This window comes from Fistularia commersonii, chromosome 12 (genome assembly GCF_037954325.1).
Source record: "Fistularia commersonii isolate RoL2024-O1a breed Wild chromosome 12, RoL_Fcom_v1.0, whole genome shotgun sequence".
Taxonomy (NCBI): Eukaryota; Metazoa; Chordata; class Actinopteri; order Syngnathiformes; family Fistulariidae; genus Fistularia; species Fistularia commersonii.
The window spans coordinates 6341594-6369281 of record NC_141295.1 but is presented as its reverse complement, the minus strand read 5'-3'; the positions used below and the strand labels follow the sequence as shown (position 1 = coordinate 6369281).

The 27688-nt window shown below is 56.8% G+C and overlaps 2 protein-coding genes across 6 annotated transcripts; one reads left to right on the top strand and one right to left on the bottom strand.

Annotated features, from left to right (window-relative positions):
• The first annotated feature begins 267 nt into the window (after positions 1-267).
• ttbk1a (tau tubulin kinase 1a) lies at positions 268-20979 on the top strand. 5 transcript variants are annotated; one of them, XM_086156675.1, is made up of 17 exons: positions 307-380; positions 3175-3240; positions 4264-4419; positions 6432-6579; positions 6673-6746; positions 6823-6963; positions 7222-7326; positions 9563-9628; positions 9770-9862; positions 9952-10077; positions 10171-10325; positions 10401-10614; positions 10690-10847; positions 10913-11253; positions 11323-11498; positions 18338-19560; positions 20127-20979. In XM_086156675.1, exons 2-17 carry the CDS (start codon positions 3238-3240, stop codon positions 20515-20517), a joined length of 3570 nt encoding a protein of 1189 aa, XP_086012801.1. In that variant the 5' UTR covers positions 307-380; positions 3175-3237; the 3' UTR covers positions 20518-20979. The 5 variants fall into 5 exon arrangements, with proteins under 5 accessions (XP_086012802.1, XP_086012800.1, XP_086012801.1 ...); XM_086156676.1 differs by lacking the exon at positions 3175-3240 and having other exon boundaries at positions 268-380; XM_086156674.1 differs by having other exon boundaries at positions 306-380; positions 10401-10847.
• A 133-nt stretch (positions 20980-21112) lies between these two features.
• tpcn3 (two pore segment channel 3) lies at positions 21113-27524 on the bottom strand. The gene is made up of 19 exons (XM_086156682.1): positions 27406-27524; positions 26394-26476; positions 26187-26301; positions 25751-25879; positions 25248-25364; positions 24915-25033; positions 24714-24815; positions 24490-24616; positions 24218-24407; positions 23939-24083; positions 23642-23827; positions 23484-23548; positions 23323-23410; positions 22419-22488; positions 22140-22350; positions 21966-22056; positions 21619-21732; positions 21428-21540; positions 21113-21335 (listed from the first exon to the last, which is right to left on the bottom strand). Exons 1-19 carry the CDS (start codon positions 27466-27468, stop codon positions 21187-21189), a joined length of 2277 nt encoding a protein of 758 aa, XP_086012808.1. The 5' UTR covers positions 27469-27524; the 3' UTR covers positions 21113-21186.
• Between the last annotated feature and the right edge of the window lie 164 nt (positions 27525-27688).

The following is a 27688-nucleotide window of genomic DNA, read 5'->3' as shown; positions in this document are numbered from 1 at the left end:
TGCTGCCGTTAAACGCCATGAAATGATGCTCTCCTTGTATGTGCAGCCCGGTGCCAACATTGGGGAGGAAAAAAAAGTCAAAAGAAAAAAAGAAATGTTTATATTTATCAGTGATTTGCACTGCAAAGGTGCATAAATGTGCAATTTTTGTGCGCCACAGTTTGTACGTGGGAAGAAATCTTTGCAAATCTAAAGCGCTTGGGTTCGTCTCTCCGCGGCGCCGATGACCTGCCGTGACGTCACATCCGGTCGTCTCCTCGCCACCAGGAGGCGCCGGAGAAGGAGGAGGAGAGGCGGCGGCCGTGCGGTGCTGATGCTGCGTGCGGGATGGAGCGGAGGACGCGGCGCGGCGGCCGGACGGCGGGAGGACACGCATCCCGGTGAGACGCGCCGAGGCGGGATGCGGGGTGGGGCGTTCAGATGCGGGATGCGGGGTGAGGCGTTCAGGGGCGGGATGCGGGGTGAGGCGTTCAGGTGCGGGATGCAGGGTGGGACCGCCGCCATGAAGCAGCCCGCAGCGGTCACAACATCCGGTGAGACTGCGGCAATAAAAGCACCGGAGCGGCCGGAAGTCCGCCCGCCACGCGAGACACGGGGACGGTTTCATTCCTACCGAGCGACCGACGCAGAGCGAGAAATCAGAATAATAAGAATAAGAAAAAGAACAGCTTTATTTATCCCGAAGAAAATTGTTGTGCCAGAGTTTCAAGTAAAACATAACAATAATAGATAATAGTAGGAAGGAGGGAGAATAAGAAATACAATAAAACATAAAGTGTCAAGCAAATAAAACACAACATTTAACTTTTAATACACTTACTGCAGTCGTCTTAAATTTGAATTGATTCTACTGAATTTTACCCATCATAGCTGAACCGTGAGCAGTTGCCTGCCAATAGGCAGCGCTATTTATTTTTAATTTGTTACTTTAAACGATGCAGCATTTCAAAGATAATTATCGTTGTTTTTAACAATATAATATAATGTAATATAATATAATATAATATAATATAATATAATATAATATAATGACCTGCATTGCGTGTTCAAAATAAAAGCGTCAGTGTCGCCGGCGTGCTTTTACTTTGAAAGGGCAAACCGGATGTTGTTGGTGCGCTGACGTCAGCTTTCCGCCGCTGGATGCGGAGCTGCAGTGCGGACAAACAGGCTGGAGCCGGACGACCCGGCCTCCCCGTCCCGCCCCTGACAGCCCGGCTCCGGGACCCGGTTCTGGACCGGCGGCCCGCCTCCGGCTCCCGGTTCCGGTCCGGCGGCGAGAGGGTGCTCGTCCCCGCCGGCCTCAGCGGGAAGACCCGAACCCGCACGCTCCTGGACGCGGAGGGAGGGGGCGAGCGGGAGGGGGGCGAGCGGCATCGCCCGGTTCCGGTCCCGCCGCCGGTCCGGGTCGGCGCGGCCCCGAAGGAACGGCGGGTTCCGCCGACCCGGACGCACCGAGTCGGGATCGGATCCCAGATGAAGATTCGGCGGAAAAGGAGCGGACGGTGCGCCAGGTAGGCCGGAACCGGACCCCGGGCGACCGGATGGAGAGCGCGGCACCTGCGAGCCGAACCGGGCGGTGCCGCCGGGCTCTGATTCGCGGCCGATCGGCTCCGTTCGGCTCCGTTCGGCTCCGTTCGGCCTCGTTCGGCTCCGGTCGGCTACGATCGGCTCCGGTCGGCCCGGGACAGATTTATCGATCGGCGGGATGCGCTTCTGCGCCTGCGCACCGGAGACCCATGACTGTGCACTGCGGAGGAGCGGGTCCACGCGCGCGCTCGAGGAGGGGGGGGGCGCTTCCGGTCACTATTTTTACCGGGCCTTTGTCCGGTACGTGACGTCACACAGGTCCGGTCGGATTAACGCTTTCAGCAGGTGAGGCCCCGCCCCCTCAACCTGATTGGACCGCGACACAACTTTGTTTGGATGTTGATTGGATTGTAAAAGGATGCAGCGAAATTCACTCATTCTTTCATCATCCTTTTATTCACTAGTTCATTCATTCTTTCACTCTTTCATTTGTTTATTCACTCATTCATTCATTCTACAGTCATTCACGTCATGTTTTCATTCTTTCAATGATTCATTCATTCATTCATTCATGCTGAATGGCGGAGGTTTGTGTGTAAGTCATGTGAGCGACCGTCTTTGTTCAGGCGGTGGATGCTAATGATGCTAATGATGCTAACAATGCTAATGATGTTCTCCCCCTGAGGTGAGGACGGGTGACCTCACTGTGTTTGTTCTTCGTAGCCACGCGACGCCCGTCGGCTCCTGGCAATCAAACGTGGGCGTGGCCCCTCAGCCAATCAGAAAGTGGGACGTCGATCAAACACGTCGAATTTGGAAACTGTTCCGGCCGGAGTGGCGTCTCGTGGAAACGACGAATACGTTCGCTAGCACGGGTTGCCGGCGACAGTTGTTGGTGCTCGCACGGGCTGCTGGTGCCGGTTGCCAGAACTGGTTGCCGGTCAGTGCTGGTCGCCAGTGCTGGTTGCTAGTGGAAGTTGCTAGTTCTAACAATCGTTGCTAGCGCTAGTTCCCGATTCTAGCGTTGGTTGCTAGTTCCCGTTGCTAGCACTGGTTGCCAGTCAGTGCTGGTTGCCAGCGGAGGTTGCTGGTTCTAACACTCGTTGCTGGCGGAAGTTGCTCGTTCTAGCGCTGGTTGCTAGCGCTAGTTCCTGATTCTAGCGTTGGTTGCTAGTGCCGGTTGCTAGCACTGGTTGCCAGCGCTGGTTGCTAGCGGATGTTGCTAGTTCTAGCACTGGTTGCTAGTGGAAGTTGCTAGCTCTAGCACTGGGTGCTAGCGGACGTTGCTAGTTCTAGCACTGGTTGCTAGTGGAAGCTGCTTGTTCCCAGCACTGGTTGCAAGCGCTGGTTGCTAGCGGATGTTGCTAGTTCTAGCACTGGTTGCTGGCGGCGGCTGCTAGCACTGGTTGCCAGCGCTGCTAGCTAGCAGCCATTGCTGATGCTGGCACTGGTTGCCAGTGCGGGTTGCCTGCGCCGGTCGCTAGCAGCCGTCGCAATCCTAACGCCGGTTGCTGGTCCTGCCTGCCGGCGCCGGTCGCCGAACGGCAGCCCGCCCGCCGTCCGGGGCTCCGCCCCCCTCGGTGATGTCACTGTGCCAGCGAACGTGCTAGCCAGTCGGTTAACTGTGCCCTCTGCTCTGGCTTGTAGGCTAACTGGGGAACAGGAAGTGGTTTTGTTGTAAGGCGGCAGGTTTTCCGGGAGCTCAGAACGATGGTGAGGCCGGAATGATGCTGAGCGGCTTCTGGCAGAGCACCCCCCCCCCTCGCACCCCCACCCCCGCCCGGTCGTAGGAGAGCATAGGTGGAGACGGGCGAAGGTCATGATGTCACCGCCGGACCTCAGAGTTTCCCTCAAGCCCCCCCTCGGGTCGGAGCTCTCGCGTCGGTCGTCATGGCGACGACCACGTGCCGGAAGCCCGGCGTTTTGTGTAAAAACAGTCGTAGCTCAGCTCCCCCGACGCCGCTCCCGCTTCCTGCTGAGGGGAACTCTGCGGCCCCGCCCTCCTGCAGCGATTGGCGGTTCGGCGGCGGCAGGATTTGCTTGCGTCTGCGTCGTCATGGTGACAGCCCATGTCGCGGCAGACGTGCAAACATCGCCCCCCCCCCACATTGCCGGCCGTGGCAGTGCATGCGCTGGCATGACGGGCAGCATGTTTGGGGACGGGCCTGCTTCACCCCCCCGGCCGGCAACAACATGGCCGCCGCCGGCCGAACGAGGGTTCTCCTGTTGCGGTATCTCCTGGAACAGGTTCTCCAAACGTTCTCCATCCGGCGCGGTCCGACGCTAAATGTCGCGACCTTTGTGGCGCTTCCCGTTTGGAAGGAAGCCGTGCGGCGTAGCTAGCCTAGCGGAGCGCGTCCGTCCACCCAGGAAGTCCAAAACCTGAAATGCGGCGGTGGATTTTCAAGCTAACACATCGGTGAGCATGAGCTCCACCGTCGACGACCAGCCCGCGCATTAACCTCCCGGCAGGAGCAGACGACCCCGTCTGATTGGCCGGTCGGGACTTCCTGCCTGGAGTGAGTTCACTGTGAAGTCGGTGTTTTTCCGATCCGATCTCTAGAACCTGCCCCCCCCACTCACCCCCCCCCCCCCCCCCCCCCCGCCCCCCCGGCCTGTAGCCCGATCCAGCTGAAGAATGGCTTCTGACGGCGGCCCGGCGCCGGCCGAGGGCCGACCGTGGCGAGCGGGACTCGGAGGCCGGCGGCCCTGACGCTCCCTGTGCGCCCCCTCCAGATAAATGGCTCGTTCAAGCTGGGAGCTGCACGCGTGCTGTCCGGCTGGCAGATGCAGTGCCTAGTGGCCGGACCCGAAAACGCCAACATGAACGGGACGTCGGAGCAGGTGGACATCCTGCCGCCAAACTGCATGGTCAAGGACCGCTGGAAGGTGGTGAGTCTGGAAAACACGGCACATCCTCGAAACCCCAGACACCCAGATACCCACACAGTCCTCATGCTGAGGGAGGACCTGAGGGGAACAGGAAGTTACAGATGTAAAACAGGAAGTAACGACTACAAAACAAGACGTAACAACTGTAAACAGGAAGTCACAACTATAAAATAGGAAGTTACAACTATAAAACAGTAAGTTACAACTATAAAATAGTAAGTTACAACTATAAACGGGGTGTGACAACTATAAAAAGGAAGTACCAATTATAAAACAGGAAGTAACAACTATGAAACAGGAAGTGACAGCTATAAAACAGGAAGTTACAGCTATAAAACAGGACGTTCCAACTACAAAACAAGACGTAACAACTGTAAACAGGAAGTCACAACTATAAAATAGGAAGTTACAACTATAAAACAGTAAGTTACAACTATAAACGGGGTGTGACAACTATAAAAAGGATGTACCAATTATAAAACAGGAAGTAACAACTATGAAACAGGAAGTGACAGCTATAAAACAGGAAGTTACAGCTATAAAACAGGACGTTCCAACTACAAAACAAGACGTAACAACTGTAAACAGGAAGTCACAACTATAAAATAGGAAGTTACAACTATAAAACAGTAAGTTACAACTATAAAACAGTAGGTTACAACTATAAAACAGTAAGTTACAACTATAAAACAGTAAGTTACAACTATAAACGGGGTGTGACAACTATAAAAAGGAAGTACCAATTATAAAACAGGAAGTAATAACTATAAAACAGGAAGTGACAACTATAAAACAGGAAGTTACAGCTATCAAACAGGAAGTTATATATATAAAACAGGAAGTTACAGCTATAAAACAGGACGTTCCAACTACAAAACAAGAAGTAACAACTGTAAACAGGAAGTTACAACTATAAACGGGGTGTGACAACTATGAAACAGGAAGTAACAGCTATAAAACAGGAAGTAACAACTACAAAAACCGGACACCACTTAAAACTGTTACAACTATAAAACAGGAAGTTACAGCTATAAAACAGGAAGTAACAACTACAAAACAAGAAGTAACAACTGTGAAACAGGAAGTTACAGTTATAAAACAGGTTGTTAAATATCTGAAACAGGAAGTTACAGTTATATGACAGGAAGTTACAGTTATAAAAGAGGAAGTTAAAGCTATAAAAACCGGCCACCACTTAAAGCCGTTACAACTATAAAGCAGGAAGTAACAACTATAAAACTGCAAATTAAAACTATAAAACAAGAAGTAACAACTATAAAACAGCAAGTTACAGCTATAAAGACAGGAAGTGACAATAATGAAACAGAAAGTTTCAACAGTTAGACAGGAAGTTACAACTATGAAACAGGAAGTTACAGTTTCAAAACAGGAAGTTACAGTTATAAAACAGGAAGTTACAGCTGTTCAAACAGGACACCACTTAAAGCCGTTACAACGATAAAACAGGGAGTAACAACTATGAAACAGGAAGTTACAGTTATATAACAGGTAGTTAAATATATGAAACAGGAAATAACAACTGCAAAGCAGGAAGTGACGATAATGAAACAAAAAGTTTCAACAGTTAGACAGGAAGTTACAACTGCTAAACAGGAAGTTGCATCCAATTTAAAAGGAAGTTCCTCCTTGAATTTGTGTCTAAAGGGTTAAAAGACTGAAGCATGTTATATAATCCAGTTTGAGTCTCAGCCAATCAGATGCCGGCGTGAAGCCTCAGGCTGTTTACACTCCGATGATCTCAACTTTGCATCACACACACACCCTATATCTCTGTATCACACACACAAACACACACACACACACACACACACACACACACACACACACACACACACACATACACAGACACACAGACACACACACACAACCTGCCTCTCTCTCTATTGCACACACACATGCACGCACACAGGCAGCTTGTCTATCCCACGTACACGTACACACAGCTGAAGTGTGTGTGTGTGTGTGTGTGTGTGTGTGTTTGTGTACTCCAGCTGAAGAAGATTGGAGGGGGGGGGTTCGGGGAGATCTACGAAGCCTTGGACCTGCTGACCAGGGAGAACGTTGCGCTGAAGGTGGAGTCGGCCCAGCAGCCCAAGCAGGTGCTGAAGATGGAGGTGGCTGTGCTGAAGAAGCTGCAGGGTAGGGCGGATACACACACACACACACACACACACACACACATACACACACACACACACACAGCGTGGTTCTGAAGGTTCTGCTCTGTTCCAGGGAAGAACCACGTCTGTAAGTTCATCGGCTGTGGAAGGAACGATAAGTTCAACTACGTGGTGATGCAGCTCCAGGTGGGTCCTGTGTGTGTGTGTGTGTGTGTGTGTGTGTGTGCGTGGCCCAGCTGACGGGCCATCTCGGTGTTCTCAGGGTCGGAACCTGGCGGACCTGCGGCGCAGCCAGCCCCGAGGAACCTTCACCATGAGCACCACCCTCAGGCTGGGCAAGCAGATCCTGGAGTCCATCGAAGCCATTCACTCTGTGGGCTTCCTGCACAGGGACATCAAACCGGTGTGTGTGTGTGTGTGTGTGTGTGTGTGTGTGTGTGTGTGTGTGTTCACTTGTGTATGCGCATTAATGCGTGTGTGTGTATTTATGTGTTGTAATGTGTGTGTGTGTGTGTAAATGGATGGCATTTATTTGTGTGTGTTTATTGACATGTGTGTATTAATTTGTGTGTGCGCAAATTAACGTGTGTGTGTGTGTGTGTATTAATATGTGTGTGCATGTGTGTGTGTGTGTGTGTGTGTGTGTGTTTGTGTCCCTCAGTCCAACTTCGCCATGGGTCGCCTCCCCTCCACCTACAGGAAGTGCTACATGCTGGACTTCGGTCTGGCCAGACAATACACCAACACCACGGGGGAGGTCCGCCCGGTAAGCCCCGCCCCTTCCTGTCACTCATCACATCATGTGACTCCCCGGGCTGGTAAGCCCCGCCCCTTCCTGTCACTCATCACATCATGTGACTCCCCGGGCTGGTACGCCCCGCCCCTTCATGTCCCTCATCACATCATGTGACTCCCCGGGCTGGTAAGCCCCGCCCCTTCCTGTCACCCATCACATCATGTGACTCCTTGAGTCGGTAAGCCCCGCCCCTTTCTGGCACTCATCACATCATGTGACTCCCTGTCAATAAGCTCCGCCCCTTCCTGTCACCCATCACATCATGTGACTCCCTGGCAGTAAGCCCCGCCCCTTCCTGTCACCCATCACATCATGTGACTCCCTAGGTCAGTAAGCCCCGCCCCTTCCTGTCATTGGTCCCTTACACTGTGACTCCCCTGCCCGGTAAGCCCCGCCCCTTCCTGTCACCCATCACATCATGTGACTCCCCTGCCCGGTAAGCCCCGCCCCTTCCTGTCACCCATCACATCATGTGACTCCCCTGCCCGGTAAGCCCCGCCCCTTCCTGTCACCCATCACATCATGTGACTCCCCTGCCCGCTAAGCCCCGCCCCTTCCTGTCAGCCCGTTGCATCGTGGGAAACCAGACCTCCTTTTTTTCAGTTCCCTTTTCCATCAGTTTATTTGAGTCCTGCCGAGTGCCATTGATTGACAGGAGGCCTATCGATCCGTGGCCCGATTGATCGGCCGGTCGATCAGCCGATCAATTTACCGGCTGATCGATTTACTCAGCGATTGATCGGCTGATGAGCCGATTGGCCGCGTGTCGATCGGCCGATCAATCGCCCCCTGTCCCGCTGTGTGTCTTTATTTTGCGTCTGGTTCTTGTGTGTCTTTTCTTGCAGTTCCTTTGGACTTATGATTTTGACGTGCATGCCTCCCGTTTCTCCATCATCTCCATGGTTACCCAGGGATGTGAGTGGTTTCTATAGCAACCGCAGGGGGGCGGGGTCACGGCTGCATCTCTGGTCCTCCGTCCCGTCCAGGACCTCCTCCGACCAACTCCCGTTCTTTAGGGAGATCCTGTTCCCTAACGGCTGATGTTCTCCTGGGTTCCTGTGGGTTCTCCGGCAGGTTCTCAGACGAACACATTGGAGACCTCAGTCAGAGCAGCAGTGTAGCATCGCAAGGCTAACTTTTCTAAGGCGTTAGTTGGATCACCCTCGAGAAGCAGCCTTACTAGGTGTATGTCAGCCGAACGTTAGCTTGCGGAACGTTAGCTGACAGAAGTTCAGCCGAACGTCAGCTTACAGAACGTTAGCTGACAGAATGTCAGCCGAGAGAACGTTAGCTTGCGGAACGTTAGCTGACAGAATGTCAGCCGAGAGAACGTTAGCTTGCGGAACGTTAGCTTACAGAACGCTAGCTGACAGAAGCTCAACTGAGAGAACATTAGCTTACAGAACGTTAGCTGACAGAATGTCAGCCGAGAGAACGTTAGCTTGCGGAACGTTAGCTGACAGAAGTTCAGCTGAGAGAGCGTTAGCTTGCGGAATGTTAGCTGACAGAAGTTCAGCTGAGAGAGCGTTAGCTTGCGGAACATTAGCTGACAGAAGTTCAGCCGAACGTCAGCTTACAGAACGTTAGCTGACAGAATGTCAGCCGAAAGAACGTTAGCTTGCGGAACGTTAGCTGACAGAATGTCATCTGAAAGAACGTTAGCTGAGAGAACGTGAGCTTATAGAACATTAGCCGAGAGAGAGGTTATCTTACACAACGTCAGCTGGGAAGAGGTTAGCTAAGAGCTAGTTGAGGAAACGTTAGCTTACAGTTAGCTCACAGAAGTTCGGATGAGAGTGACGGTCTTTCAGGAGAGGGTTCTAGCACGTTCTGCTGTGGTCCCAGTTGGACCAGCAGGTTCTCCGCCAGCTTCTTGGACGGCGGTCCCCGCTTCTGTAGCTTAGCGCGGTAGCCAGCTGCCTGTCGTTGCCATGGAAACGGGCGGAGGCCGAGATGCAGCGGAACCTGGGACGTTTCCTTTGACATCATATTTGCTCGTTCTGTTTGCTTGTTCTGTTTGACTTTACTTTCTTCTCATGTGCGAGGTCTAGAAGGTTCCCCGCCCGCCCGGACGCCGCAGGGAACCGGGGAACGCCACGTTCCGAAGTTTCCGTCCGTCCTGTGTTGGTGCCGCCGCCGGCCGAACGGAGTTCTGTGTCTCCCGGTCGGTTCGCCGCCGCCGTGACTGACCTGTGTTTGTTTGCAGCCGCGGACGGTGGCCGGGTTCAGGGGGACGGTCCGCTACGCCTCCGTCAACGCTCACAAGAACAAGGTTAGCGCCGTCGCTAGCAGGCTAGCATGCTAACTGCATGCATGCTTTCCGCGCTGACCGGGAGCACGAGCCGCTCGCTAACCGCCCGCCCGACGGCGTTGCGATCCGCTAACGACGCTACTGTCCTCGCTGTCCTTCCAGGAAATGGGTCGTCATGACGACCTGTGGTCTTTGTTTTACATGCTGGTGGAGTTCGCGGTCGGACAGTTGCCGTGGCGAAAGATCAAAGATAAGGTTAGTTTCCGCCGCGCGTCGTCGGGGTCCTTCCAGGAACCCAACTTTAGCGCCCCCATGCTAGCGCGGAGTCCCGCTGCGTCTTTCAGGAACAAGTGGGTCAGATCAAGGAGCGCTACGACCACCGGATGCTCCTCAAGCACATGCCGTCCGAGTTCAACGTGTTCCTGGACCACGTCCTGGCGCTGGACTACTACACCAAACCCGACTACCAGGTACGGCCGGATCCCGGCGGCGCGGCGCTAACGCTTGGCGCTAACGCCCGGCGCCGGCCCGCGGCGCTAACGCCCGGCCCTGTGGTGTCGCAGCTGCTGATGTCGGTGTTCGAGAACAGCATGAAGGAGCGCATCATCACCGAGAACGAGCCCTTCGACTGGGAGAAGGGAGGAAGTGATGTCACGCTGTCGACCAGCGCCTCCACGCAGCCTCAGCACAACACCAGGCCCACGGCGGCCATGGTGGGGTAAGGGACGCCGCGTGTCTCGGAGGAGGACGGCGTCCGGCGCCCGGAGGTCACGTGTCGCCCCTCCGCCCGCAGAGCCATCGTGACGCCGGTTCCCGGAGATCCTCAGCGTGAGAACACGGACGACGTGCTGCAGGACGAGCACCTGAGCGACCAGGAGAACGCGCCGCCGCCGGCGCCGCCCGGCCGGCCCCTCGGCGAGCAGGGCGTCCCGGCGGCCGGCGAGGGCGGGGAAGGCTGGGACGACACCGACTTCAACCGCAACAGGCTCCGGATCAGCCTGAACAAGGTCCCGCCCCCTTCCCCGCCCCCGTGTGCCGTCGGGGCGCCGCGCCCTCTGACATCACTTCCTGCGCTCCCTCAGGAGGAGGAGGCGGGCCGGGTGGCCTGCCCCGTGTCGCCGGTCCGAGTGCCCGACTCGCCGACGGGTCAAGGCCGGTCGCTACGGTACCGCCGCGTCAACAGCCCCGAGTCGGACCGCCTGTCGGCGGCGGAGGGGCGGGCGGACGCCTACGGGCAGAGGTAGGTCGGCCGAGGGGGCGGGGCTTCCCGTCGCCGCCGCGCTCTGACGTCCGTGTGTCCTCCAGGTCCAGGATGGACATGCTGGGCTCGCCGTCCCGTCACGTCTACTCGTCCCAGCCGGCCCAGATGCTGTCGGTGGACCCCGGTTGCCGCGGAGACCGGCAAGCCAGCGGCCGGCAGGAAGTGTCGGTGGCGTCGGTGGACCAGGAGGCTCACAGCAACGCCTTCATCCGCTCCGTCCCGCTGGCGGAGGAGGAGGACTTCGACAGCAAGGAGTGGGTGATCATCGACAAGGAGGCGGAGCTTCGGGACTTCCAGCCGACCACGTCCGGGACCACGGACGAGGAGCCCGAGGAGCTCCGCCCCCTGGAGGAGCAGGAGGAGCGGCGGCGACTACGGGCCGGAGGTAGGCGCTCCGCCCGACGCCGTCGATGGCGTCCGGACGCTCGGTTGTGACCGTGTGACCCGGCGGCAGGCGGCGAGCTGGTGGTGCGGCCCAAGACGCGGGAGGGCGGCCGCGCCATGTTGACGCTGGCGGAGGAGGAGGCGTCCAGGAGGAGCGGCGGAAGCCCCGCCCACTCGCCCTGCCATTCGCTGCCGACGGGACGACCTCGCCGCAGGGAGTCGGAGCCCAACGGACCGCCGAGGCCGGTAAGAACCTCGGCCAATCAGAGAGCCCGACGGGGCGGGGCGAGGGCCGCCGGGCGCCGCCGAGCGCCGCCGCTCAGGTTGTCCCTCCGGCGCCGCGACTGCGGAGCTCCGACCCAGAGCCCCCAGCTTCCTGCGGGTTCACCAGGAACTTCCTGTTTTGCTGCCGGCTTTGCGTGTCATTTCCTGTACGCCGCGTGGACGTTCGGCAGGTTAGCCAGAGGCGTCTCAGCACGCAGGAAGTGGATTCGGCATCTGATCGGAACCAGCGAGGAGGTTCAGCCGTGTGCGACCTTGAGGCGGAGGTCAAAGGTCGGCGTGACGACGCTACGCTACGCTTCGTGATTTCTGAGATGGAACCTGTGGATCTGCCGCGTGATGACGTCACCGTGCTATCTTTGTCAGCGCGCGCACACACACACAAACAAACACACACACACACACACACACACACTCACACACAGACCGCTTGGGTAACACTCAATGCTAACTTACCATCAAGAAATGATGCCACCTCATTTAGTTAAAGAGCTAACGCACTTGAACAGTGTTAGCTCTGTGCTAGCGTGCTGTCGTGGTTAGCAAAGAAACTTGGCTTTGGTACATGCTAGCTCTATTAGCGTGGTGTCGTACTTAGCAAAGACATTTTGCTTTGGTACATGCTAGCTCTGTTAGCGTGGTGTCGTACTTAGCAAAGAAACTTGGCTTTGGTACATGCTAGCTCTGTTAGCGTGGTGTCGTACTTAGCAAAGACACTTTGCTTTGGTCAATGCTAGCTCTGTTAGCGTGCTGTCGTAACTAGCGAAGACTCTTGGCTTTGGTCAGCGTTGCTAGCTCGGATGCGATGATATTTTAAGTCAGGTCCCGCCCCTCCGTGTGGCTGAAAGGCACTCAGTTGCTATGGAAACGTGTCACGTTGTCACTATATCTCCACATGCGGACGCTGCGCTAACATCTGGTACCTTGAGCGGCGGGAGTGAGAAGCCGTTCAGCTGCTAGCCTGCGCCGGCTAGCGCCGAGCTTCGATCGGGAAATCACGACGGCGGCGTCGTAACGTACCTCAGACCATGTTGTGATTGGTGTGATTGACGGGTCCCGCGGTCGCCATCGGCAACGGCGGCGAGCAGCAGAATGAGCCGGACGAACCCCAAAGCATCATGGGAGCTGGTGGGACACGGATGGAAGGGTCGGGCGGAGTGTGTGTGTGTGTGTACATATATTTGTGTGTGTGTGTATAGGTGCACATATCTGTGTGTGTGTGTGTGTATTTTTGTGATTCTGTGTGTGTGTGTTTTCATCTGAAAGTTAATGTGGAATGAACCAATTTCACATTTACTTTTAATTTAATTTACTTTCACTTCAGGGTTTTTTTTTCAGGAGGACCCCCACGCCCCCCCCCCCCCCCCCCCCCCCGGCCCCCCCCCCCCTCAGACGCAGTGTGTGTGTGTGTGTGTGTGTTCCTCCTCCATCTGTGCTGTCATTGGTTGATGGACATTGTGCCCCCCCCCCCCCCCATACCTGGTGCCCCCATCACTTACGTTGCCCCGCCCGCTGAGCTTGTAATGCCCCCCCCCTCCCGCTGCGAGCGCCGCCGCCACACACGCCCCCGCTCTGCCCACTGATTGGTGGAGGCCTCCGCCCGCCACAGGTGGACCGACGCCCCCCGCGCCCCCCCCCTAGTTTTGGGGCGAAGGAGCCCGGACGGAGCCGGTGGACGAGCCGGAGCAGTGAAGTGACCGGGGTAAGCACAGCCTAGGACTAGTCCATGTTCTCTTACCCCTCTTACCCCCTTCTTACCCCCCCCTCCTACCCCGCCGCCCCCCCAGGCACGGATTAAGGGTGCATGAGGCCCCGCTCTGCCCCCCGGCACCCCCGAACCCCGACCTCAGGTCTTTGTCTCCGGAGCTGGAGCTGTTTGTCCCCCCCCTCCCTTCAACCCCTTGACCTCTCGAGCCCCCGGGGTCAGAGGTCAGAGGTCACCGCCCCCCCAGTTAATCCGTGCCCCCCCCCGCCCCCCCCCCCCCCCCGCTGTGTGTCTGTGTGCTCGGTGACTCCGCCTCCTCTGTGTTCTGCTGGGGTTCCTCCCCTCAGAGGCTAGCCGGCGCTAGCGTCGCTGACCCGTCCCGGGGTCGGGATGACGAGCGGTGCAGCTTAGCATCAGACGGATAAACGTTAGCGCACAGAATGTGCCACGGTTTGACGACAGGGGGTCGCTTTGCAGCTAGCTAGTTCTTCAAACTATCGCTAACTACGACCCGGACGTTCTGTTAGCATCGAAAGCCGAGGGCTCGTCAAATTCTCACCACGGGGCGCGAGCTTGTCTGCCTTTGTTAGCCACGTTAGCATCTTCGATAGGCCAGCCCTCCGGGGACGTCCGGTACGAGCAGCTCTTTGATTGTAGCGCAAAGCTAACGCGGGGCGGGCGGTGTGAAACACTTGTGAGCGGCGCAGAGGCTAATGTTACCTACACAGTACTTATCATGCTACGACGACAAAGCTAACGCTAGCGGCCCACACGCTTCCAGGCGGACCCGCGTGGGGACGGCCCGGGCTATGCTACCATGCTTAGCGCCGCTCACTTAGCGATGCTTGGAGTTTCATTTCGGCGCGTTAGCAGCCGCGCCAAACCGCGCTAGTTCCCCGCTCTCGGGTGCGAAACGGTTCCGGGCTCCTCCCCCTCGCAGACGATAACCAATCAGCTGAGGGCTTCAGGCAGCGGGAGCCAACGGGCTCCGCTGGCTCGGGCCTCCAGGGCGGGGGGGAGGGGGCGGGACGTCGCCCGCCGTGGCAAAACCAATGACTCGAGTCGGAGCCGCCGGCTAACCTCCCGCCCCCCCCTCTCTGTGATTGGTCTGTTTGCAGTTGGAGGAGGACCGTCACCAGCCGCGGCCCAATCAGCTGAGGAGGCTGGCCTCCTACGTCTTCTCCTCCTCCACCCTGGAGACGGAGCACTACCCCCACGGAGGAGGCGGCTTCATCCAGAGGAGCCGCTCCGCCGAGAGCAGCCCCGCCCACGCCGCCGCCTCGGCCCGCCGGCGCCACGGCGCCGCCCTGCAGGCGCCCGGCAGCCCTCGCAGCAGACACTCCATGATCAACGCGTCGCGGACGCAGCTGCAGCAGATGCTAGCTAAGCTCATGAACAAGAACAGCTGAGAGGAGGACTGAGCGCGCTCAGACCCACACACACACATGCGGACACACACACACACACACACACACACACAGGGACACGCAGACTTTGGACACACACATGCACGCACGCACACTCAGTGTCCCAGGAGACCATGTTAAATATTTTAATGCAATAAACTGAGTGTGTTGTTTTTCACACACACACACACACACATCTAGATGAAAAGACACACAACTGGATATCAATACACACAAGCACACACCTGGATGGAAACACACACACCATCAGACTGTTTGGTGTGATTGTTAGAATGCGTTGTCACGGAAACCCCCCCCCCGGAGGCGCGGCGGCAAGCAACAAGCTGTGCTCACACTCCTGCTTCATTCACCGCCTGTGTGTGTGTGTGTGTGTTAGCTTGTGTTAGCATCTGAAGTGTATTTGTGTGTGTGTGTTCGTGTGTGTTCGTGTGTGTGTGTGTGAGGTCTAGTGGCTTTAAGAGTCAAAAAACCAAATGTATGCAGACTCTGAAGGAAGACACACATTCACTAACACACACACACTATCACAAACACACACACATACACACGCACACACACTCTCTCTCTCTCTCTCTCTCTCTCTCTCTTACACCCACACACACACAGCAACACACACACACACACACACACACACACTAGTGCTCTGATGATTTTCTGAATGTAGCAGTTGCTAGTTTTAGCCCGTGGCTGAATGTTGCCCCCCCCCCCCCCCCCCCCCGGGGCGACGGAGACCCGGGGAACCCGCGGAACCGCACATCCGGGCGAGTGTGTGTGTCCGTTCCGTGCATGTCGGTTCGATTCCGTCGGGCCGACGGGTTCAGACGGAAGAACATTTGTCGTGTTGAAACCACTTCCTGCCAAACACGCACCATTAGCCTGTTAGCTCATTAGCCGTTAGCTTGTCATCGCAGCCTGGTCACCTTATTTCCACGGTGCTTCCTGTTCCGTCACCGTTCCGTCGACGGCTGACTTTTACTGTTGCACTTTATCACCGAGCTCATTTTTGGGGGGTCTGAAGGTCGGGGTCGAGAAGGTCACGGGGTCAGAAGGTCGTGAGGACTCAGATCTCTGATGCAATAAGTGAGGGGGGGTCGCGGAGGTCAAACAACGGAAGGTCAGCATTGATTTGGTATCTTTAGTCGCCTCTTCCTGTTTCGCCGCCCCGCCGCTGCCGCACGCTAGCATCGCTCGCATGCTGACATTGCTTGTGTTAGCCGTTACCATGGCGCCGAGGGCTTTCATCGCGGAGTGTGGGGTCCCCCCCCCCCCCCGCTGTCCGTGACTCCGGATGCTTCTCCACGTGATGCGTTCAAGGGCTACAGGATCTAATATGCACCGCCGCTCGCTCACATGACTTCCTGTCACCGAATGTACCCGGCGGTGGAGCTGCTAGCGTCATTCTGCACGTCTGTCACGGGTCGGCGTCGAACGCACAGCAGTGTGTGTGTGTGTGTGTGTGTGTGTGTGTGTGTGTGTGTGAGTGTGTGTGTGTGTGTGTGTGTGTGTGTGCGCGGCTGCACTGTAACACAACTCTGTACTGTAACCACAAAGAAAACACGACCTGTGAAGTTTTTGTACACGGACTCGTTGAAGATTCTCACGGTCGGAGGCGGCGGGTGCTAACGCCGTTAGCTCGGCTAGCAGGACGTCGCCTAGAAGAATAAAGAATAAAACGAGGGGGAAATAGTTTTAGGATATATGAATATATAAGGACAAAAAACAGCTCCCTGTTAATTACAAAATAAAAGTGAATTAGCAATAAATTAGCAGGAATAGTTCTGAGGACTGAGAGGACGTTGGAAGGTTCCTCCCGGTGTGTCGGTGGTGCGTTCAGGGAGTCGCGGCTTCCGTCTCGTAAGGATGTTCTGAAGAAGGTTCTCCGGTCCGGGTTCTTCCCGACACGACTCATCGTCACCTCACTTCCGCTAACGCGCTAACTGTTCTTTAGCTCCGCCCCCAATCAGCCTCGGCTGGATGCAACGCGTGTCTCATCACTACCCTCTGTAGCATTTCGGGTCATTTGGCTAATCACTTCAGTGTCTTAGCTTAGCATGAGCGGCGTTAGCTAGTGCTAGCGTCAAAGGACTGCAGATCCCGCGGCCCGGCTGCTAGCTTTCAGGTTCGATTGTTTGTTTACGTTCCATTAGCAATACGACCGAGACCCCCCCCCCCCGCAGGAGGAGGGATCGGAACTGTTTAGCTTTAGCTTTAGCCGTATCTTCAACCCGCTAAGTGTCGAAATACCTCACGGGAGAACGGAGGAACCGGACGGAACAGGGTGGAACGCGGCTCACGGATTTCCTGCTATTTGTTTTTCGCGTCAGCCATTAAGCCCCGCCCACTCCTCCATCGGCCCGCAGGCCAAGGATCTCGCCGGCTGACGTTTCTCCTTCCACGCCTGGGTTTGTTTTCGCGGCGATAAAGCGGATCGGGACGGATCGGGCTCGGCGGGCGTCTTCGCAGGAAGAACGTGACGCTCCGACGTTCGACCTGCACAGAACTTTGCCCAGAAGCGGATCAGCATGTACCTTCAGAGTATTTGTACTCGCCGTACTCGAGTACCTTCGACGCCGCCTTCGTCTCTACTAGCATGAAACCCGGCGAGGGTTCCGCTCGGAGGAACACTCCAGAACCCGTCCAGGAAACAGAGTCAGAAATGCATTTTCTTCTGTGCCTTTGCTGTGGAACCGTGGAACCGAAGACAATCCCGGAGAACCTGTTCTGACTGACGGACATTAAAAGGCTTCTGGGGGAAACGCTGACGTTCCTGTGTTTTCTTTACTGGCGCCGCTCTTTGCCGAGGTTCTTGTCCGTCGTCACGGAGACGGCGGTCCTCGAGACTCAGGCGGTCGGTTCCACGCGGGAAGGTCGGGGCGGATTGTAGAACCAAAGATTTTGTTCCGGAACCTCCGGATCATTTCAGGACGGCGCCGTTCGTGCTGCGAGAACGTCAGTCTGGAGCTGATGTTACCAGACGTTCTCTGGTGGAACATCGCCTTCGGTTTGTTATTAGCATCATTATTTCGCTGCGACGGCTCGTGACGTTTGTGTCCGAGTTGCGGAAACTAGCTGAGGAGGTGGACCTCAGGGTCCCGTCCCGCAGAGGTGGTTCTTCTGTCTTGGGCCGTCCGTTTGCGCAGAACCGTCGCGCTGACCCATCTTCTGCCCGAGTGTCCGAGTGTCCTGTACCCGTCTGCGCCTCAGGTTGGGGTTTGAAGAACTCTAAGTACCAGTGTTTGGTTGAAGGGATGTTTTTAGCTGGAGATGCAGAGGTGTGATCTGGGGCTGCTTGGCTTCCCCGTGGAGCTGAACAAGGAGAGGTGAAGCGTCTTCAAGGGAAGGATCTCATGAAAAGATCGCGACCAGAACCCGGAGGACCGAGAGCCTCCTTAGATCCTCCGCTCGGTCGGCCAACGGTGCCGCTAGAAGTTGGTGGACGGGCAGAAGAGCGAGACGTTCCCGCTCGGAGCCGGAACGTCCACGTCTGGAAGCCGCGGTTCTGTCGGACCTGCTTCGCCAACGGAACCCGAAGGTGTGAAGTCTTTGCCTGAAACTAAGTCTTCTTTTCTCGGTCGCTCTCCAGGTTCCTCCTCGGTCCGAACATCTGGAGTCCATCTGGACGTCACCCAGACCTCCGGTTCCCAGCTGAAGTCTGTCTGGTTCTCCCTCAGGTTCCTCCGGTGTCTCCGGACTACCGGACCAAGGCCGAGGGTTCTGAGAAGGAGCGCTTCCACATCCTGCCGCAGCTGCAGGCCCAGCGGGGCGACTTCCTGACGGTGGTTCTGACGGGCTCGCTGCCCCAGCGCCGCAGCCTGGCGGCGCCGCAGCGTCCCGAGGATCCGCCGGGTCCGCGGGACGACGACGTGACCCGGAGCGAGTCCAGCCCGCGGAGCAGCGAGCGCAGCCAGGACGCCGCGCCCTCCACGCTGATGGCGGAGGAGGGGCGGGGCCCGCGGGAGCCCGCCTCCGCCGCCGACGCCGACCCGGACCTGGAGGACGCGTCCAAGACCCTGGTGCTCTTCTCGCCGGGAGACACGCGCAAGTCCCCGAGCGGCGGCGAGCAGGAGCTGGCCACGCCCCCCGGGCTGCTCACGCCCCGGAACGAGCGCCCGCACGGCGGCGAGGCGGCGCCCGGCGAGCCGCCCGACGCCGGCCGGCTGTCGCCTGCCCTGAGGGCGGAGCTGCGTCCGTCCGCGCCGCACGCCCCCGCCTCGCCGCCCTTCACCAAGGTGGAGAGGACCTTCGTCCACATCGCCGAGACGTCGCACCTCAACGTCATGTCCTCGGACGGCCACTCCGCCCGCGAGGCCGAGCCGGACGCCGCCGCCGCCGTCTTGAAGGAGGCGGCCGGCGTGCGAGGCCGCGGCGGCTCGCCGGTGACGGAGGAGGAGCCGGGGGACGACGTCCTCGCCGCCGCTCCGCCGCAGGACGCAGAACCGCCGCTTCTCCGGACGGAACCCGCCTCCGATGAGCCGCCGGCGCCGGAGGAGGGCGGCGCCGAGCCCGCGCCCAAGCCCAGGATCCGGAGCCGGATCCCGGTCCTGATCTCGGAGGAGGACTCGGACTCCTCGTCCCCCTCGGCCCGGGTCCGGCTCCGGGACCGGGTCCGGCAGCTGGACCTGACCCGCCTGCTGGTCCAGAGGCAGCAGGGCCGCTGGCTGCGCCGCCGGATGGCGTCCGGGACCTCGTCCTCGCCGTCCTCCGGGGACGAGGAGCGCCGGCGGGCCTCCGAGACTCTGTCCGAGGAGGAGGCCCCCCCCGCGGGGGTCCGGAGCCGGATCCCCAGGCCCGTCACGCCCCCCCGGAGGCCTGCGGGGAAACTGAGCGCGGCGCCTTCGCCGCTCGCCGCCGTGGACGGCCCCGCCCCCAGAGGAGCGCCCGCCGCTGCCAACGGGTTGGTTTCTGCACCCGGGTCACGTGACAACACCGAAACAGGAAGTGGCGAGGTTCTAACGTAGGAACATGCCGGCACATTGACGCTTTGGAGAAGACTGAGCTAACTAAGCTAATAACTACGCTGGCAACCAATCCAATTAACCCGGTAACCCAGCAAAAAAATTAGTTTAGTTGAACAAGGTGAACGACTAGTCACACTAAGCTAATCTAACTAAGCAAACAAGCCGACGGCTAGTTTGAGTGCACAATTGGTCGAGAAACTCGAAACAACAGCGAGTTTCAACACCTTCACTACCAAACAAGTTAACTAAGCTTATAACTAGTCTCAGTAAGCTAACAACTGATCAAGCTAAGCTAAAGCACAAGGAACTAATCTAAATAAGCTAGCATTACATTACATTACATTTGGCAGACGCTTTTATCCAAAGCGACTTAGAATAGAGCAACTTAGTAGTCCAACTAAGCTAACAACCGAGGTACAAGTGATGTGACTCATCCACTAACTAGTCTAACTACTGATGTAACCGGGTTAGCAGCTAAGCTATCGTTGTTTTCTGTCTCCAGGCCGCAGAGACCAGGACCCGCCAACCAGAGGAAGTCCAAGCCTCCCGTCCCCAGGTCGTCCTCTTCCTGTCCCCGCCCCCCCGCCGCCCCCGCCGCCGGACCTCGCCCCCCCCTCCGGGTCACGTTTGGGACGCGCCGCAGCCAAAGCTCCGCCCCCTGCCGGACGGACAGCCCGTCCCCCCAGCGGGCGTGCCCGTCCAGGGCGCCGCTGTCGGCGCGCGCCCCCACGGCGCCCGTGTTGCCCCCCAGGACTGCCTCCGGCCTGCGGCGCAGCGCCTCGCAGGAAGCCGGCGCCGCCCCGGCGGCCCCCGGCCCCGCGCCGGCGCCGACCCGGGTCCGAGCCGCCCGCGCCAAACCCGGCGCCCGAGACAAGACGGCGCCCGCTAGATAATACAAAGACCCGCCTTCGACGACCACCTTCCTGTCATTTCACTTGCTGCTTCGCCCCCCCTGGCCCCGCCCCCTCCCAAGCCCCGCCCCCTCCCAAGCCCCGCCCCCTGGGACCTCCGACCGCCTCCCGGTTTCACTGCATGGAAACACCAGGACTCTGAGGAGGAGGAAGGAGCGCGTTTTATCTTTAGCTTCGCCGATTCGCCCGTCGCCTAGCAACAGCCGCCTAGCAACCGCCGCCTAGCAACCGTCCCGGAGGGAGGGGGATCGGGCTATCGACGAATAATCAACGAAAATACTCGGCTGGGCGTATCCGTGGTTACAGGGTGGGGGCGGGGCTTAGCGACGGGCGACCCGAACGCCCGAGCGATAAAAACATGGCGGGGAGAAGAACGGGCAGGAAGTGATGTCATCGATGTGTCTTAGAGGACGAGCTCATGCTGTTTGAAGTAAAGTCCTGGTCATGTGACCTCGTCTCCTGTCCTTCTTGCAGGTCAAAGCTGGAAACACACACACACACACACACACGTACACACTGCGCCCCCCCAACCTGGCCTTCTCAGAGGTCAAAGGTCACAAACGGCAAACACAAAGAATCCTTGAAAAACCCTTTTATGTGAAAAATATTGATCCGTTTGTGCTGGATAGCAAAATAAAACTGATTTTCAAACTAAGATCCTCTAAGCCCCGCCTCCCCGGCTCCGAACGTCGGGTTGACGAAGTTCCCTCTGTCCTCGTCGTCGTCGTCGTCGTCGTCGTCGCCGTCGTCCAGGTCGGCCTCGAACATGCGCTGCAGCAGGGCGTCCACCGTGCGGTAACCTTGGAAACAAAGCAGACGGGTTGGACACTTCCTGTCGCTTCCAAAGCTGGAGCTCCTCAGAGTGAAGGCAGCAGGAAGGAGATCTTCTCACGTTTTGAGGAGATCTTGAATCTGAGCCCGGTTTTGCCGCCGCTCTCCGATCGGCCGCCGTCCGGCTCGCACTCCGCGGTTTCCATGGCGTCCACCAGGTTCTCCTCCGCCTCCCTGGATCGGGAGATGAAGCGGGAAGTGGGCCGTCCGCCGACCGCCGAGGAGACGGACGGCGCCCGGCGGGAGACCTACTGGGCCACGGCGAGCTCCAGCTCGGCGATCTTCTTCTCCAGCGACGTCTGCAGGTTGCTCTTCTCCACCGAGTACTCCACGAAGAAGGCCTCCAGCACGAACGCCACGAAGATGCTGAGGCACCGCGGGAAGCCAGGTCATCCACGGCCAGCAGAATCGGGCTAGCCGTTAGCTTTAGCAGGTCCGAACCCACAACCTAGCGCCTTAGCGTTAGCCATCCTAGTTAGCTCGGACACATCGCGAAGACGACCGGCAACGACCCGTTACGTTCGGAGAAAGGACTAAAAACACGGTTAGCAGGTTATAGTTATCAGCGATTAGCGATAACGCGCGTGAGCGGCACTGACTTGATGATGACGATGACGACCACGATGTGGAAGAAGATGAAGTAGATCCTGGCCGAGCCGTGGGTGACGGCGGCGAAACCGCTGCTGAGGAGTGAAGCTGGTTAAGGAAGCAGGAAGAAGCCCCGCCCCCGGCGTGCGGCCCGACCCGGAGCGGCGGCTACGCGTGCAGGATATCGTGCCACTGGTTGACCACGGTGAGCTCCACCAGCAGGATGAAGGCCGACGCCACGTCGTTGAAGTTGTTCTTGCAGTAGTTGAGCTGGGCGAAGGCGCTGCCGCTCAGCAGGGGGTTCCCGCAGTCCCTCCGCTCGGGATGCTGGTCCAGGAACCGGATCCGGCCCTGGAACAGCTCCATCCCCACCACCGCAAACACGTAGTACACCACCTGGGCGGGAAGCGCGGCGCGTCACTTCCTGTGCGCCGCCGCCGAAGCCCCGCCCCCCCGTCGCTCACCAGGATGAGCTGTCCGAAGGTCAGGATGGCCGGCCCGATCCGGATCAGCGTGTTGATGATCGTACGGAACCTGCAGACCGACCCGGGTCAGACATTAACTGCAATTAACTGACCATGAACTGCAATAAATTTGCCATGAACTGTAATTAACTAGCTATTAACTGGCCATAAACTGCAATTAACTAGCCATGGCCTGCAAATAACTGAGCATGAACTGCAATAAACTAGCCATGAACTGCAATTAACTAGCTATTAACTGGCCATAAACTGCAATTAACTGGCCATGAACTGCAATTAACTGACCATGAACTGCAATTAACTAGCCATGAACTGCAATTAACTAGCTATTAACTGGCCATAAACTGTGATTAACTAGCCATGAACTGCAATTAACTAGCTACTAACTGAACATAAACTGCAATTAACTAGTCATTAACTGCAATAAACTGGCCATGAACAGAAATTAACTAGCCATGAACTGCAATTAACTAACCATGAACTGTAATAAACTAGCCATGACCTGCAATTAACAAACTATTAACTGGCCATAAACTGCAATTAACTAGTCATTAACTGCAATAAACTGGCCATGAACTGGAATTAACTAGTCTTAAACTGCAATTAGCTTGTGACAATCAAAGAACATGTCAAAAAACTGTTTAAAAACTAAACATTTTGCAATAAATTTACAGTAATAAACGTTATGAAACTATGAAAAATTGTTATGCTTAAAGTGTGTTTCATAAATGTCATTATAAAAGAGAATAAAAAAGAAACAAAGCGTAATTAACATGAACATGTTTTGTTATGTAGCTCTTAACAAGCTGTAGTAAACACAGGTTAACCTTCACAGACACTCATAAGGAGGTTGATAAGCTGCGACTGAGCGGCGAGCAGGAGATACCTCTTGATGCTGTCCACCACCCGTATGAGGCGGAGAACCCTGAGGATGAAGACCATGTCCAGGATCTGTCTGCTGGTGTAACCTCCCGCTGCCACGGCAACCGAGAAAGGGGTCAGTGCGAGCGGCGCCGGCTGACGGTCGGCTAACCGCTAGTAACTTACCTAGCTGCAGCGCGGCGTTAGCGACGGTGGCGACCAGCGCCGACACCACGATGACCGTGTCGAACCTGCGGGCACAGGAGGAACCTTCAGGAGGAACCTTCAGGAGGAACCTTCAGGAGGACGTCCTGGAGGCGGCGCGGAGCAGCGGCGGGCCTGACCAGTTCCAGAAGCTGTGTCTGGAGAAGAAGGTCCGTGGCTCCACCACGTAGAGCTTCAGCAGGATCTCCAGCAGGTAGAGCGCCAGGAAGGCCCACTCGGCGGACGCCACCGCCGCGTTCTGCTCGTCCAGACCGATGAACACGGCGTTCACCAGGATGATCACGTCGTACGCGACCACGAAGGCCCTGGACCACACACACACACACACACACACACACACACACACACACACACACACACACTTTGGATCACCCGTCGGCACGGAAACGCTGTCCGACGAGGGGCCGCCGCCTCACCGGTGCTGGACGAAGCGGCGCAGGAGGCGGCTGGGCGGCGAGCCGTAGAGGGCGGGGCTTAGCCTCTGCAGGGGGTGGGGCCTGGACTTGAGCGCGATGACCTCGATGTTGAGAAGGTCGGCGAGCTGCACAAAGGCCTCCTTCCCTGCGGCGGCCAATCACAGCGATTCCTCAGGTGAGTCGTTTGAATGTTCGAATCACTGTCCGATATCTCCGTTCGTTCGGAAACTTTCTGAATTTTTGGTCAAACCTTGACAGAAACTAGAAGGTCCATCTCACCGAGGGTTCCTGAGCCCTGGGGGTCGGAGACGCTCCACAGGAGCTCCCGGTGGGCGGCGCCCAGGCCGGGCCGGACCCGGCGGAGGAGGCGGGTCCAGGCGTCACGGGTCACGGCGCCGCCCTCCTGCAGGACGGCGAAGGCCCGGACCATCTTGTGGCGTTTGGAGCGGACCAGCTGCCGGACCTCCTCCTGGGAAACGGCAGAACCCCGGGTTAGCGCAGCTAGCAGGAGCTTCGGTCAGGACCTGAGCTTCTCAGGCGGCGACTCGGACCTTCAGGTGCTTCTTGTAGTTGTTGAAGACGACGGCGAGGAAGACGGACATGAAGATGTAGGTGTTGATCAGGATGTAGACGATGAAGAAGAAGGCGAAGGCCAGGCTGGAGTTGTAGGCCGGCATCCTGGGAGGGAAACCACGCGCATCACTTCCTGTTTCCAGAGGGGAGTGGGCGGAGCCTGCACGGTCCCTACATATGGAGGTCAAAGGTCGGCGCTCACATGACATCCGGGCTGTTAGCCGTGGTCACCAGGACGTAGAGGTCGAACACCACGTCCAGGTAGCTGCTGAAGTACGGAGCTCCGTCGTTGGTCTTCAGGCCGCTGAGAGGAGCAAAGGTGGCGCCTTTTACTTTTAATTCGCAGTAGGAGTAAAAGTACCAGCGGTAGTACTCGCAGTACTCGCAGTACTCCGGGACGTACCGGCGGCCCAGCAGCTTCAGCGCCATGAGGGAGAACATGAGGAGGCTGAACATGAAGAGCAGGAAGACGGAGAAGATCTGAGGGAGAGCGTTACGGATGCTACGGCACGCACGACGCAGCTGCAACACACACACACAGACACACACACACACACGCGTGTCAGAGATGCCTTCTCTCCCAGACACTGACGCCATCTAGTGGCGGCAGGAGGAACTGCAGCCTTTTCGGCTCGGAGGCGCAAAGAAAAGTTCGTGAAACGTGTGGAATTAAGTTTTTTATCTGCCGAAATCAAAGATGGCGGAGGTCATGTGACTGGCGGACAACATCACTGACCTGCCGGCCCTCGGTGACGTTGACCAGCAGCAACGGGCGAAGGACACGTGACCAGCGGACGGCGGTGCAGCCGGCGGCGGTCAGAGCGCCGTAAATGATCATATCCACCAGAGTGAGCTGCACACACACACACACACACACACACACACACACACACACACACACACACACAAAGTAAGAACTGTCAAGTTGCTACATTTACTTCCTGCAGCGTCAGCAAAAGAAACAGGGCATTGCCATGGCAACCGAAGGCCCTGCTGGGTCGTGACAGGAAACGCCTGTTGGGGTCAAAGGTCGTTTCACAACCACCGCATTTCGCCCCCGAGACGACAGGAAGTGAAAGCATACGGACAGGAAGTGCCTTCCTGCCCTGACAGCCTGCACCCTGATTGGTCCGATTGGAGCGATGACATCATAATTATGGTTTATTAGGTAGTATCCTTACTGCCGTTGTCATTAGCATTACCTTGTTATCTTGGAAACAGAAAACAGGAAGTGTTTACCGCCAGGATGACGATGACACAGATGTTCTTGGGATCCTTCCAGAACTTGTCGCGCGGGATCACGTTGGCGTAGTGCACCAGGCGGGCGGAGAAGACCAGCAGACACAACAGCTCCACCAGCATGGTGGCCTGGAGAACACGCTCGGGTTAGCATACCACGGCTACTTAGCATTGGAGTATGCAGCGGTGTTGGCTAACTGTTGTGGTTACGACCAAAATGGACTATGTTAGCAGGTGAATTAGGAAGATGAAGTTAGCAAGCTGGGGTTAGCAATTCATCATTAGCGGCTAACAGCAAAGAAAACATCTGTGAGCATCATCTCACTACTGTGACATCGTCCTATGCTAACACCGAGCAACTTAAGCTAACCAAGTTAGCGGTCTCCTCAAATGAGCCCAGACACCTTGCATGTAGCTCATTAGCATGTTAGCATACCCAGGGCGGCAGCGGCACGACGGCGGGCTTCTCGAACACGGCCAGCGAAAGGTCCACCAGGATGAAGACGTAGACCAGGACCTGGAGAGCCCAGTGGTTATAGAGAAGATACAACCTGCACACACACACACACACACACACACACACATGAAGACAGAGCAGCCTGGAGTGGTCGCATCACCTGACCGCATCACCTGACGGGGTCACCTGACTGCCTGCGGAGACGAGTCGAAGAAGATGTTCCTGTTGAACTGGGCATCTGAAACATAGGCAGCAGCAAGATCCACGTCCTGGAGAACACACACACACACACACACACACACACACACACACACACACACACACACACACACACACACACAGGTGTGACACATAGATAATGCACACACACACACACACACACAGATGTGAGACGTACAAACACAGGTGACAAATATACATAACACACACACAGAGGTGAGACGCATACATTACACACACATACACACACACGTGAGACATACATAATACACACACACACAGGTGAAACACATACATAACACATACAAAGGTGAGATGCATATATAGTACACACACAGGTGAGACACACACACACACAGATGAGACGCACAAATAGTCCACACACACACACAGGTGAGACACATACACACGCACGAGTGAGACACATACATAACGCACCCGCACACACACACACACACACAAACACACACACAGGTGAGACGCACAGATAGTCCACACACACACAGGTGAGACACACACACACAGGTGAGACACACACACACGAACGCACACACACAGGTGAGACGCACAGATAGTCCACACACACACAGGTGAGACACACACACACACAGGTGAGACGCACAGATAGTAAACACACGTTTCCAATACTAAGTATTTTTACGAGTCTTGGAACCAGGCGGTCACGTGACCGTGGTGTTTCCGGGGTCTCCGAGGCCAAACGCCTCGAGCGTTTCGGTCCGCGACCCCCGACCGTTCCCGCGAGATTTGAATTTCTTTTTTTTTTTTAATTAATTTTCGCATTTTTAAGTCACTTTCTTGTAACTTTCCTCTTCCGACCCCGTCATGAGTGACACCAACATTTAACGTCTGCAGAAATCCCGAACAGATTTTGTTCTGGAAAGTTCTGGAGAGGTTCGGCGAAGCTCCCGGACGGGCTCCGGTTCTGGTGTCATGTGAACAACCGTTAACGCGCCCCCACCTCTCTGCTCCTGGCCGGACTGCCTCCGTCGGTTCGGTGGTCGGTACCGGCTCCGTCCGCCATCCTGCCCGCTGTACCGACGGCGCCTCCGGACGGACTAGTTTACCGGGAGCGGATCCTCCGCGGAGGCGGTCCGTCCAGATGGACCCGTGGTGCGTTCAGGGTCGCTCGGAAAAGTTGGAAAAGGGAAACTCCGCGACGTTTCTGGAGACTTTCCGTCACTTATGGATAAATAAACACGGCTTGCGGAAGAATGGAGCGGGACGGAAACAAATTATAAACA